The 12,914-nt window shown below is 61.1% G+C and overlaps 1 protein-coding gene across 1 annotated transcript; it reads right to left on the minus strand.

The window, feature by feature from the left end:
* Nucleotides 1–7,799: 7,799 nt before the first annotated feature.
* On the minus strand, nt 7,800–12,363 carry ELF3 (E74 like ETS transcription factor 3). Its single transcript, XM_033844213.2, has 9 exons — nt 12,232–12,363; nt 11,706–11,876; nt 11,204–11,425; nt 10,962–11,057; nt 10,736–10,855; nt 10,523–10,612; nt 10,250–10,366; nt 9,153–9,348; nt 7,800–8,564 (listed from the first exon to the last, which is right to left on the minus strand). Exons 2-9 carry the CDS (start codon nt 11,866–11,868, stop codon nt 8,450–8,452), a joined length of 1,119 nt encoding a protein of 372 aa, XP_033700104.1. The 5' UTR covers nt 11,869–11,876; nt 12,232–12,363; the 3' UTR covers nt 7,800–8,449.
* Nucleotides 12,364–12,914: the final 551 nt, after the last annotated feature.

Raw genomic sequence — 12,914 nt, forward strand, 5'->3', positions numbered from 1 at the left:
GATATAGACCCACCTCAAAAGGCATTGTGAAGATTTAGAGTTTGCATGTGTAAAATACTAACAACATTCGGCATATAGTAACCGCTCAATAAAGTGACTTACTTTTTTGTTTCCAGTTTTATTTTCCAGAAAGTCCACAATGATTATCCTTGTACCACCCCGCCAAAAACCAATATGCACATTATACAATAGAGGGTGACCTTGATATGGAAACAGAATGAATGGAGGGTGTGTTTCTACTCAGGACGAAGTAAGCTCAGGCCCTAATAACAAAAAAAAAGTCAGATAAACTACAGAATCAGAAAGCTGAGTTCGGACTTCCCTGGTGGCGCCATGGTTAAGAATCTGCCTGCCAATGCAGGGGACACGGGTTCGAGCCCTGGTCCGGGAAGATCCCATATGCCGCGGAGCAACTAAGCCCGTGCGCCACAGCTACTGAGCCCGCGCACCTACAGCCCGTGCTCCGCAACAGGAGAAGCCACTACAATGAGAAGCCCGCGCACCGCAACGAGGAGTAGCCCCCGCTCGCCGCAACTAGAGAAAGCCCGCTCGCAGCAACAAAGACCCAACACAGCCCTAAATAAATAAATAAATAATTTAAAAAGAAAGGAAGAAAGAAAGAAAGCTGAGGTCACAGGGCAACTAGGTAACCTAGAGCCCAAGGAAAGACGGGCCCCTCCAGGGAAAGATGGGATGAGAATGACTCACCTGAGGCAGTGCGAGCACCTGAGGCAGTGCGAGGAGGAGACAGCCCAGGGGATGAGAATTTTGCTAACGTATTTAACAAATTGCTAAGGGCGGAGGGAAGCTCTCCTCCACAGACCTCCTCAGGGATCAGGAGAAATACAGGGCAGGTGGGAGAGTAGAGAGAGCACCCCCCCGCCCCGGGGGTGGGGGGGCGGGGAAGGCAGAAGCCCCACCCAGACCCGCCCCTAGAAAAGCAGGAAAAGGAGGAGGAGGAGAGAGGGATGGGCACAGAAGGGGACCTAGAACCTTCAGGCGCTGGGAGGAGGGGCAGAAAACAGCTGGGGGTCTGCGGGTTCTGGGCAATTTGCCCCCAGGGACATTTAGCAAAGTCTAGAGACATTTTTGGTCCCCAGAGCTGGGAGGACAGAGTGCACTGAGGGCTTTTGGTGGGTGGAGGCCAGAGACGCTGCTGAACTTCTACAAAGCCCAGGACAGCCCCACAACCAAGAGTCAGACAGCCCCAAATGCCAACAGTGTCCAGGTAAGGAAGCCTGCGTGACAGGCCTGCAAGGTCTTCTGCACACAAGTCCTGCCACAGACGGGAGGGTCATTGCAAAGGTCCTACCCTGGAGGCCCAGGCACATGGGGCCTGCCCAGGAGGAGCCTGGACCAGGACAAGGGGACATCCTGAGCCCCAGCACCGTGCCACCGGGACACCAGGCACCAAGCAACAGCCACCTACGCAGAGGACAGCATGGACAGAGCACCTTCCATGACACAGGTGCAGAGGGACATAGGTGCTGAAGGCCCAGGGTGCAGCAGGGACTCAGAGAAAGCCCAGCACCAAGGGATGGGCAGCCAACTATCACCATCACAAAGCTCAGACCGACCTGAACTCCTGCCCAGCTAACTCAGCGTTCCTGGACACACACAGACAGACACACGGCCTAGCAGAAGAGGCACACCCATTCCCAGCCACATATGCTGTTTATCTCATCCTCTACTGTTCTACACAGATGTCCAGCACTTACTGCAAAAAAAAAAAAAAAGGAAAAGTATCTCGTTGTCAAAAAACAAAGTTACCAATAGAACCAGATTCATGTATAACTCAGGTGTTAACGGTTCTAGTGGAAAAGGCAGACAACAAGCAGGAACAGATGTAGAATTTCAGCAGACACGAAAACTGCAGAGGTCACACAGGGATGCTAGAGATAAAAAAGGACACTGAGGGGCTCCCCTGGTGGCACAGTGGTTGAGCGTCCTCCTGCCGATGCAGGGGACGCGGGTTTGTGCCCAGGTCCGGGAAGATCCCACATGCCGCGGAGCGGCTGGGCCCGTGAGCCATGGCCACTGAGCCTGCGCTGTCTGGAGCCTGTGCTCCGCAACGGGAGAGGCCACAACAGTGAGAGGCCTGCGTACTGCAAAAAAAAAAAAGGACACTGAGAGGAGAATGGCTTCCATGGGATCATCGCAGAGGAAAGAAAGAAGAAACAAAAACACCGGAATTTGTTGTGAATCTCTGGGCAAAGTCCTAACCTCTCAGAGCCAAAGGCTCTCATCAAATTGAAAGTGATTGAAAGGAAGAAAGACGTGGAGGCAGTAGGTGTAAATAACAGCCTTTGGAAATTTCTTCTCACCCATTGATACCTAAAGTTGGTTTTCTGTGTGTGTGTTTTTTTTTCAAAATGGGAAATAGTTTAGTTCTTTTATAGTAATATACACAGAATCTGTTTTTTTAAGAAAATATAGTTATTTTCCATGATTCTGCCCAGAGATAACCACTAACATTTTTACAAAAGTGTATCATTCGACACACGGTGAATGCAAATCCACTTTCTTCCCACTTAATGGTACATCATGGACAGCTGCACATGTCGGTAAATAGAGGTGCCCAACCTCACTTTATGGGCTGCCTGGGAGGTGAGTAAATATCTCTACTGCAGTGAGTTTCGCCAGCCCCCTTTGGGTGACACTTAGGTCGCTACCATTTGTCTCCAATTACACCACCGCCACAGAGGGAGCCCTGGTACACGTATCTTTGTGCACCTACCCAATTATTTTCTTTGGAAAAAAGTGCTCAGATGTGAAATTGCTAGGGAAAAGTCGTGCATGCTTTTCAAGGTTTTTAGACAGCTTGTCAAATTGTTCTTCGGAAAGTGTCTCCTAATTCCCACCTAGACCAACGGTTTGTGCAGGCTTGAGTTTCTTCACATCCTCACCAGCCTAGACAGCAGGAGTTTTCTTTTTACTCTTTGCCAATTTGATATATGAGAGGTGGTGTCTCTCCTAATCTTAAGCTGCTTGCATGTCAGACGATGCTACGGAAGAGCGTACATGCTCTGTCTGCACCCTCCAAACCCCAGCATTTGCACTGACTTTTCCTCACGGCTAGAAATCAGCCAGGGCACCAAGCCTGCAATATAAGGACTATAAATCCCAGCATGCCCTGCAAACCCATGGGGTAGATAAGGATAGACCAAGGGATGTCGGGACTTTCCCCTCCTGCTGTGGCCTGGGTCACTGAGGCTGGCAGGTGTGGAGGTGGGCAGGTGAAGCTGAGTCATTCGGGACACTGGGTGTGGTCTCCTGGATCAGCTCCAGAGTTGACACGAAGGTTCCAGTAACGGGTGGCTGAGCTGGGCTAACTGCTGCTGGTGCTGCCCCAGCCCAGCCCTGCACATAGCAGGAGGGGAGGAGGGAGAGGTGGGAGGGGGAGGGGAGAGGGGGAGGGGAGTAGGTGGGGGAGGGGGAAGAGAGGGGGAGGAGAAGGAGGAGGGGAGGAGGGGGAGGGGAGGAGGGAAGAGGAGTAGATGGGGGAGGGAGTAGGTGGGGGAGGGGGAAGAGAGGGGGAGGAGAAGGAGGAGGGGAGGAGGGGAGGCAGGAGGGAGGGGGAGGGGAGGAGGGAAGAGGAGGAGGGGGAGGGGAGGAGGGGGAGGGGAGGAGGGATGGGAGGGGGAGGGGGAGATGGGGAGGGGAAGGGGAGGGGAAGGCGGGGGGAGGAGGGGAGGCAAGCTGGGGGAAGGAGCGGAGGAGGGGGACGGGAGTCGGGACAAGAATGAGGAGGCTACTGTGAGTGTCTCAAAAACTGGCACCTCGTTCTCCATCCTCCCACAGGGTCACTGGGAAGCATCCTGAAACCTACTCTGATGGAGCCCCCACCCCGGGCGCTTCTCAAACTGTGCATCTGGCGGTGGGGTTTCAGGCGGAGTCCGGAGTCCGTGGTGGGGCTGAGGAAAGAGGCGCAGGAAGCCAGGCTCCAGATCCTGGTCTCAGGCCCTTATAGGCTGTTTCTTCACCCTGCACAGCCTCGGTTTCCCCGCCTAGGAGAGGGGGGTCCATCCTGCCTCACAGGTCTGCTGGGAGGCTGACGGGGGTTTGTTCTTTGAGATCTCATGGGCTCCGCAGTCCTGGGTGACCCTTCCCTCCCGGGCCCCCCGCACGCAGCCCGGTGGCAAGGCAGATGCTCAGTGAGAGGAGGGATGAGTGACCCCTCACCCAGTAGGTGCTGCTTAGGGGGCAGCTGTCGACACTGAGCTCACGTTCTCACCGCACGCTGTGTGCCTTTGAGCAAGTCGCCTGCCTCCTCTGAGCCTCAGTTTCCCCATCTATGAAATAGGGCTTGTTCACCTGGGTCTAGTGTCCTGTCCCTCAGTCATTGGGATTTGGTCACGATGCAGGACTCACCGGCTCACCTAGGGACAGTTTTTCCTGAAAAGAGGTCAGTTTCGGGAAGACTCTGTGAAGAGGTGTTGCACAGATGAATCCCTCCACAGGGAGAGGGGCCGGGCCGGGACAAGGCTGCCGGGCAAGGGCGGCTCTTCAGCACCCTGGGTTAATCAGCTATGCCCAGCACAGAGGGCACCCATATTCCAGGGTGTATGGGTGTCCTTGATATGTTGTACACCAACTGGGCTAAAAGAGGTCTTGAGGTGAGAAAATTTGATGCTTCCAAGTGCATATCAGGGGGCTCTGGTCCCAGGCCCTCATGGTGGAGGCGGCTGGCAGGAACCCACATCCAGGTATGACCCCCCCCATCACCTGTTTATTGATTGACAGCCTCAAGGAGCCATCGTTTTGCAGGTAGAGGGGCTGCAGGACAAGCTCCTAGTCTGGAAGCAGTAGGTGGGGTCAGGCACTTTCACCCCAGCTGAGGACTTCCAGCTTACGGGCCACAGGGCCCTGCGTGGCAGTGACGATGGTGGCTGCGGGGACCCACGGTCTGCCTCCACAGACTGTGGTCCAGTGGGGAGCTGGCTCAGCACAGCCAGATCTTTTGGTTAAAGAGAAGCCACCATCCCGTTATTGTGTGAAAATTGTTCTGATTTTAAATTTATTTACTTATTTTTGGCTGCATTACGTCTTCGTTGCTGCACAGGCTTTCTCTAGTTGCGGCGAGTGGGGGCCACTCTCCTTTGGGGTGCGTGGGCTTCTCGTTGCGGTGGCTTCTGTTGTTGTGGAGCATGGGCTGTAGGCGCGGGCTTCAGTAGTTGTGGCACATGGGCGTCAGTAGTTGTGGCACGCGGGCTCAGTAGTTGTGGCTCGCGGGCTCTAGAGCGCAGGCTCAGTAATTGTGGCACACGGGCTTCAGTAGTTGTGGCTCACGGGCTTAGTTGCTCCACGGCATGTGGGATCTTCCCGGACCAGGGCTCGAACCCATGTCCCCTGCGTTGGCAGGCGGATTCCCAACCACTGCACCACCAGGGAAGCCCAACCGTTCTGATTTTAAAGAGTTGGCCACGTATTCCTGGTTTTCTGCTGCTGCAGATGCACCTGTAGCAGGAGGCATGGTGGGCGGCTCAGCGGCTCTGACGGGCAGGGATGCTGCCCTCAGGGGTCGCTCAGGGCCCCATGAATGCCCAGCTCTGCTGTCGCCACTTGGGAGTGGTTCATAATTTTTAACAACGGGGCTGAGTTTTCATTTTGCATTGGGCCCGACTTGGGGGCAGGCTGGAGCCCACCTGGCGGGGAGAAGGGAAGCAGAACCGCTTCAGAGAGGCGGGGGGAGGTGAGCTGATAACTCAGGGGCTGGGGGTTTCGTCCACTGCAGGGGGCGCGCTGAGGCTGTGTGTGTGTGTGTGTGTGTGTGCGCGCGAGTGTGAGGCTGGGGGGCCTGAGTGCGTGTGTGCCCAGGGGGAGGGGGCGGCCGGGCAGGGAGAGGCAGGGAGAGGCACAGGGCAGCCAAGCAAATATTTATCGACCGCCTTCTCTGTGCCAGGCGCTGCGGAGGCACCGAGATGAGTAAGCCCGGCCTTGCCCGGAGGCCCCACAGCTCCTGAGGGTGAAAGGGTGTAAACAGAGCGAAAGGAATCGAAGACAGGGAAAGCTCGGCTCCCCCGCGTGCGGGAGGGGAGCTGAAGGGGCGGAGCCGCCCCTCCCCCGCAGGCACGCCCCGAGGGGCTCCCTCACCTGCCCAGCAGCCCCCCGACCCCACGGGGGCAGTAAGAGGTGGGCCACGCCCCTGAGTCCAGCCGGCGGAGAGATGGGGACGGGCAGGGCTGCCAGGGCTGCCGGGCCCTGCAGTGTCCTGGGGAGGGGGACGGGGGGCGGGGTTGCAGTGTTGGGACGGAGACACTGAGGACCACGCCCCCTAGGAGGGAGCGAGGCCCCGCCCCCTGTCGCCCCCAAGCGCCGGCAGGAGTCCAGGCTCCGCCGACCTTGGACCAGCCTCCTGCCCCAGCCGGGACACGGGGACGCCCAGTCCCCTCCGAGGGCTGTGGTGCGGAAGGAATGAGATAAAGGATGAGGAAAGCACCTCATAAACTGAAAACGGCAGGACAAAGGTCGGCGCGCCGTGCGGGCACTGCTGCCTCGGGCCCTTTGGCACGGGATGAAGGGCTGGGCCGCGGGCAGCTCTCCTCCCCAGCAGACCCTCCGGGCCGCGTCTCACCGCCAGTGCCTCCTTCGGGGCTGAAGAAGCTGATGGAGGCGGAGGGTCCTGGGCGGGCTTGGGGTCCCGGAGGTGTGCTGTGGTCCCGGGGCTCCTGCCCACTCTCAGAAGGGACTCAGGCAACGTGGGTGACCCTCTGGGAGCGCGAGGACCCCAGATAACACGGGCGGAGAGGTGAGCACAGCGCCCGCACTTGGTCATTTTCAAGAAATGAGGCGACTATTAGGCCAGGACCCCCGATAAAGCAGCCGCGGGGAAGTGAGGACTGCTCCTAGCCCCCAGGCCCTGTCCTCCTGAGTGAGCCCCACGCACACACGTGCACACGCACACACCAGCACACACCTGTTTTTCTCAGATCCCTTTCTTACCCGCATCCCTTTGGTGAATAATCTGATATTTCTAAGACAGCTAAACAGCCTTGCAAACACACAAAATGGCTTTTTAAAGTGCTCCCCGGAACTCGAGGCCTCAGACTGAAGGAACTCCGCTCTGGGAGATGTTCTGCACGAGGACCCCCCCACCCACAGCCCCACCTGAACCCAGATGTGTCATTCTGTGCAGACAGAGCAGCACCTTCTGGAGTCTGCCGAGGACACCGTCAGAGGACCCCCAACCCTGGAGAAGCCTCTGGGGAGACGGCAGGGAGCACGGCTGAGTCCCCGGGGAGCCGAGCCTCCCTCTGCGCCTGTGACCCGGGCTGTCGGTCTCCGTCGTGGGGAGGGGGCCGCACGGCGGCAGCGGTGCCCGCGGTGCCACACAGACCAGGCCAGGCGTTCCTCCTCCCCCGAGTCCTCAAGCACTCATCTCGCTTTGTTTGCTTTTCCCTCCGCAAGATCATAACTCCGATTCCACGTTCGACAACGAAAGCTTGGATTCATCTCACAGATACTCAGCTTGCAGCCAGCTTGGCTGGAATGCACATCTACTCCACAAGGCCAGACACGCAATTCCAGACTCCTTAGTGGATGCCAGGGCACGGCGGCCTGACAGCGGGGCAGCGGGCTGCAGAGGCCTGGCTCGGCCCAGGTCGCCCCGCTGGTGCCTCGTGGCGGCAGGACAGCCCAAGCTCCAGGGAAGGATCACCCGTCCCCTCACTCTCCCCCAACCTCAGCCTCCACCTTCACCTGCAGCCGGCAGATCCCTGCCCTGGTCCCCTTTCCCAGCCCCATTGCCCACATCCGGGCCAGAGCTCTAGACTTTAGTATACAGGTAGCTAAGACAAAGGTTAGAAAAAGCCCAGAAGGCACTTTATTGGAGGTCTCTGCCCCCATTCACAGGAGGAGGGAGCCAGGAGCCCCGTCCCAAGGGTCCCGGCACTGCCCTGCTCCTCACTGGTCCACAGAGGGCCTAGAACAGTCAGTGTGGCCACCAGCACCTGGTGAGGGAGGGGCGGGACGGGAATGTCTTAGAAAAAATAGATCTCTATGTACATATCTGTATTTATAGCACATAAATTACGGAGTGCTCTGACCCCCGCCCGCGGAGTCCAAGCACTGAGTGGGGAGTGGGAAGCCAGTCCAGAAAGAGGGGGCCCTTCTCCGGGCCCAGGGCCCCCAGCCTCCTCAGCCCGCTCCGGCCTCTGTAGGAGGGAGGTGTCCGCCACTGGGGTCTGATTTGGTCTGACGCAGCCCAGACAGAAGGAGCCGCGAGCGCAGCTACAGCCAGCACACAAGTGGCCTCAAACACCAGGCTTGTAATTCCAAGAGGAGAACAGAGGGCAGAGGCCACCTGCCCCAGATGCCAGGACGATGGCCGACAGGAGCCAGAGCCTCAGCTTCTCTCCACGGCGCAGGGCGCATGCCCAGGCGTCCTGGTGGTCCCCTCCGGGGGCTGCAGCCTCAGGTCCGAGCTTTGGTCGCAGGGCCGGTCCGACCCTCAGTTCCTATGCCCGGCCACCTCCTCCTCCTTCCAGCCGCTGGAGTTTTTGCCGAACTTGTAGACAAGCCGCCGGCCGTCCACCCGCTCCAGGATCTCCCGTTTGTAGTAGTACCTGAGGGGAGAAGGGTGGTCAGAGGTGCCCAGGCAGGGGCCCGCCTGCCAGGAATCCTCGGGTGACCTGCCCCGCTGGGCTGCAGCCCGGCCGACCTGGGCCCGAGCCACTTCCTGCACCGAGCAGCCTCTGCTCCTTCGCCCTGCTCTGTCCCGCGCACCGGGCCATGCCCTGGCTTCTGTGTGGCTTTCGCCTCTGTCCTGGGCCCATCACGAAGCCACGTGATTTTAGGGTTGAGGAAACCTTAGCGATGGTCTGCGAGGAAACCAAGGTCCAGAGACAGGCAACTTAATGGCTTCAATGGTGTGGGCCTCGGCTACTGCCCTTTTTACCACCAAGAGCCTTTCTTAGGACGGGCCTTGCAGGCGACACAAAGAAATGCGGTCAGACCGAATTCAGCGTGTGCTGCGGGCCAGCCAGGCTCCCACAGAGTCCACGAGGTGGCCAGACCCCGTGGTTCCTCGCTGCCCGGGACTCACAGCCGCCGGAAGGGGGAGGTTCTGATGGTGCCGGCGCCGCGCTGCACGGGACTCACAGCCGCCGGAAGGGGGAGGTTCCGACGGCGCCGGCGCCGCGCCGCCCGCTCACCTCATGGCCCGGCTCAGCTTCTCGTAGGTCATGCTGCTGTTCTTCTTCTTCTGGCCCCAGAGCTGGGCCACGGCCTCCGAGCGCAGGAACTTGAAGACGCCCTCTTGCCGGTTCTCCCACTTCATGAGGCCCTCGTTGAGCTCCGGGTGGATGAGGATGTCGCGGATGAACTCCCACAGGTGGGTGCCTCTGGGGGCTGCAAGGCCAGGCTCCATCAGTCAGCGGCCCAGGCGACCCCTGGCCCCCACGACTGCTGCCCATCCCGGCGCACAGCCTACTGGCGGCTGCCTCCCTCCTGGCCTCCCCCACGGGACAGCTGGGGAAGCTCCAGGAAGACCACGTCTCGCACGGCACAGAGGTTTAACTCGCTCAGGTACTCATCAAATGTCTGGCTGGGATACAAGAGCGGTTGAGACATGGGACCGCATTGAGGGGCTCACAGTTTCGAGGGGTCACGGTAAAAAAGCAGATACAGCAAAAGGTGGTGAGAGCTCAGCAGGGGCAGGACCACAGAGCTGGCCCCGGCCTGGGGGACAAGGGGACGGCTTCCCGGGAAGAATGACCCCAAGACGCAAACAGGCCCAGTGCGTGTGGGAGGGGCTGCACGTACAGATGAGAAGGAGCTGCGGGGGCCCACGCAAGGGCCAAGGCCAGGGGGCAGGGACTTGGTGGGTGGAAGGGCCACCCCTGCGTGGCCCTCGGTGGACGGGCCGTCCAGCGGCCGAGCCACTGTCCCTGCCTGCGCCTGCCCAGCACCCGCCAGCAAGTGTGTCCCTCAGGCAGGACGAGGGGTGGGCAGGAAGCCTGGACCCCAGCGCCACCCTTCCTGCAGCCCCCGTGGCTCCACCGCCACATGCACCATGAAGGACCAGCCAGGCCCTGCCACCGGGCAGGGGCCACGCGCACCCTGGCCCCGTGCACAGCAACATGCAGAGGGCCCAGCTCAGGAGAGAGGCCCCCCGGCCCCACCACGGCCCCCCGCCGTGCAGGGCCCCCCCCCCGCCGTGCAGGGTCCCCCTCGCCGTGCAGGGCCCCCCCGCCGTGCAGGGTCCCCCTCACAGTGCAGGGCCCCCCAGCCGTGCAGGGCCCCCTCTCACCCTGCTTGCTCTTCTTGCCCTCAAGACACTCCCGGGAGTCTTTACTCAGCTTTCGGGGCCGGCCCCGTTTCCGCTTCCCATGCTTAAGATCCCCCTTCTTGTAGTCGGGAAAGCCGTCTGTGGGGAGAGGTGGAAGGTCAGGAGAGGGAGGGATGGGGGCTGCTGGGGGACAACCCCCCTCCAGGAAAACCCTGAGGGGGTGGGGGCAGGGGGCCAGCCCCTGAGCACTGCCAGAGGAACACCCACGGGGACCAGGAGGTTCCCTCCGCTCACCCCCAGAGAAGAGCTTGCTGTCCAGGGCGTCCACGTCCACGTCGCTTCCACCGGAGTCTGAGGCCTGGGGGCTCTGAGACGCGCCAGTCCCTGGAGGGGCGGGCCAGAGTGAGCCCCTTCCGGTCCTCCCAGAAAGCCCGGGGTCTAGTGCGGGGCGCCAGTGCTCAGGGCATCTGGGGAGGGGAGGCTGTGGGCAGACGCCCGAGGGCTCACCTGCGGTGGAGACGTCAGAGCTGCCCGGGGAGGGGACCCCCGTGCCGAAGCTGCCCGGGTAGAAGGGGCTGGCCTGTCTGCAGTCCTCAAGCATCTCCGGGGCAAAGGGGCTTCCCTGGTCTGGGGGGAGGTGAGAGTTCAGAGGGGGCCCTGACTCTCCCAGCTGGGGGTGTGGGGCAGAGAGGGGACAGGACAGGCTGGGGGGGTTGAGAGAAGGGACTCTCACCCAAGGGGCCCTGGTCCCCCAGGGGTTCCAGAAGCGCCATGCTGTCCTTCTCCAGAAGCTCCATGATCCAGCTGAGCTCGTCGGGGAAGCTGGAAGCTGATGAGAAGGGGGTCAGAGCCCAGGGGTCTCCCCTCCCCTCCCTGGGGCTCTCTCCCTGGTGGTGCCCTCGGGCCAGTCCCCAGACCAGCCTCCCTAACTGAGGAGGGGGCGGGGCAGGAGGCGGGCTCCCCTCCAGGACTCACTGAGGTCCCACAGCTGGGAGTAGAGCTGGTCCCCCAGGGGCCCGAAGACCAGGCGCAGCTCCTCAGGGGCGCAGCGGCAGAGCGCAGCCCCGTCCATGTCACAGCGCGAGAGGTCAATGGTGCTGGCGTCATACTTGTGCTTCTCCACTTGGTAGCTGATCCAGTCCAGGACCTGGGCCTTGGACCAGAGCTGGGGCTGCTCTCCCAACCAGCTGGCCTTCTCTGCAAGGGGCCGGCACAGCGACGGGTCAGCCCCCTTCTGGGGCCAGCTGGGGATTCCGGGGGTCCCGCCTGGACTCTCAGAGCACCCAGCCAGGAGCAGGGCGGGCGGCGGTGCTCACAGCACCCCGGCCAGCACCCCCGCCAGCACAGCCCCCAAATCCTAACACCCCAGCTTCTTACAGCTCACCCCAGCCCTCCCCCTGCCCGATCCCCCACTTGTCCCAGGCTCTTAGGCGGACGTCTCCCCCTCCCCAAACGCCCAGCCCCTCCTGAGACCCACCTGTGCCCTCCAGGGGCACCTGCGGGCTGCTGAGCGCCAGCACCAGGTCATCGGCCCCGAAGGCGGCGGCAGGGGGAACACAGGCCAGATTGGGGTCATCCGAGCTGTACATCGTACTGAAGTAGGTGCTAAAAACGTTGCTAATCTCACAGGTTGCAGCCATGAGGCTCCCTGGGAAGGGAGGGCAAGGCCGGTGAGAGCCAGGGACCCAAGGGCGTGAAGGTCAACATCTCGTAGGACACCCTCTCCTCAAGACGGGCTCCAGGGTCTCAGAGCCCGGGGGACGGAGGGTGTGCTGGTGGGGGGCACAAGGCCTCCCGCTGGGCTCCCTCCTCTGCCCTCCTGGGCCCACGAGTGGGACCTGCAGTCGTGGCCACTCTGTCCTTTGCAGGGACAGGCTCTCGGGCCCTCAGGACACCGCCCAGCCCTGCAACTCCTGCTTGGGCAGGCTCAGAACCAAGCTCCACCGGCCCCTCCCCAATCCCCCCGGGGCCAGGCGGGGGAATGTGACAGGCAGGGGTCCTACCTTGGCGGCCGAGGGTGTGGCAGGCGGGTTTAGGGGCAGCAGGCGGAGGAAATCCAGGGAGAAAGCCCCGCCAGGTAGCGCTGACACGCAGGCCGCGCTCCCACCGCTGCGCTAAGTAGAAGCTGCGAGCTCCGCCCGCGCCCGGGCCTTTATAGGCACCCGCGGTAACCTGAGCTGGTGGCTCATTGGTCGAGGGGATTTCCTGGCCTTTAGACTGGGCTCCTGGCCCCAGGTGATTTGCATATTTTGTGCCACTTGGCCAGGATCCAGGCCGGCGGTGCTGGGAAATCAGGCCCGGCTGGTTTAATGATTGTCAGGGTCTGTCATCCCGCACCCTCTGGGGTTGGGCACAGGGCAGTGGCCTGGGCGGGTGGCAGGTGGACGCTGGGTGGGCATCTGCACTTTCGGCCACCCTTTGGCTCAGGAAATTCCTCTGGGGGGGGCCAAGCCAAGGATGGGCTGAAGCGGGGAGGGGCGGGGAATCTGGGTCAGAACTGGGTCAGGAAGGCTCCTGGGCCCCCAACGTCTGCGGGTCTGAGGACAAGGGGGCCTAGCAGGGAGGGAAGATATGGAGGTTTGGGGATCTTTCCCATGACGCCCGGGATTCGGGCTGGAAGGCTCTCCATACACCAGGCAACGTTCACGGCCTGCCAGCCTTGCCCAGGGCCCCAGCGTCCCCAGCA

The sequence above is a fragment of the Tursiops truncatus genome, chromosome 1, assembly GCF_011762595.2.
Source record: "Tursiops truncatus isolate mTurTru1 chromosome 1, mTurTru1.mat.Y, whole genome shotgun sequence".
Classification (NCBI taxonomy): domain Eukaryota; kingdom Metazoa; phylum Chordata; class Mammalia; order Artiodactyla; family Delphinidae; genus Tursiops; species Tursiops truncatus.

Coding starts and splice junctions, on each gene's coding strand:
- ELF3 (XM_033844213.2), bottom strand. CDS start 11,868: ATGGCTGCAACCTGTGAGATTAGCAACGTTTTTAGCACCTACTTCAGT. Junction 11,058..11,203: donor CTCCCAGCTGTGGGACCTCA/GTGAGTCCTGGA, acceptor CCTTCTCATCAG/CTTCCAGCTTCCCCGACGAG. Junction 10,613..10,735: donor CTCTGACGTCTCCACCGCAG/GTGAGCCCTCGG, acceptor CCGCCCCTCCAG/GGACTGGCGCGTCTCAGAGC.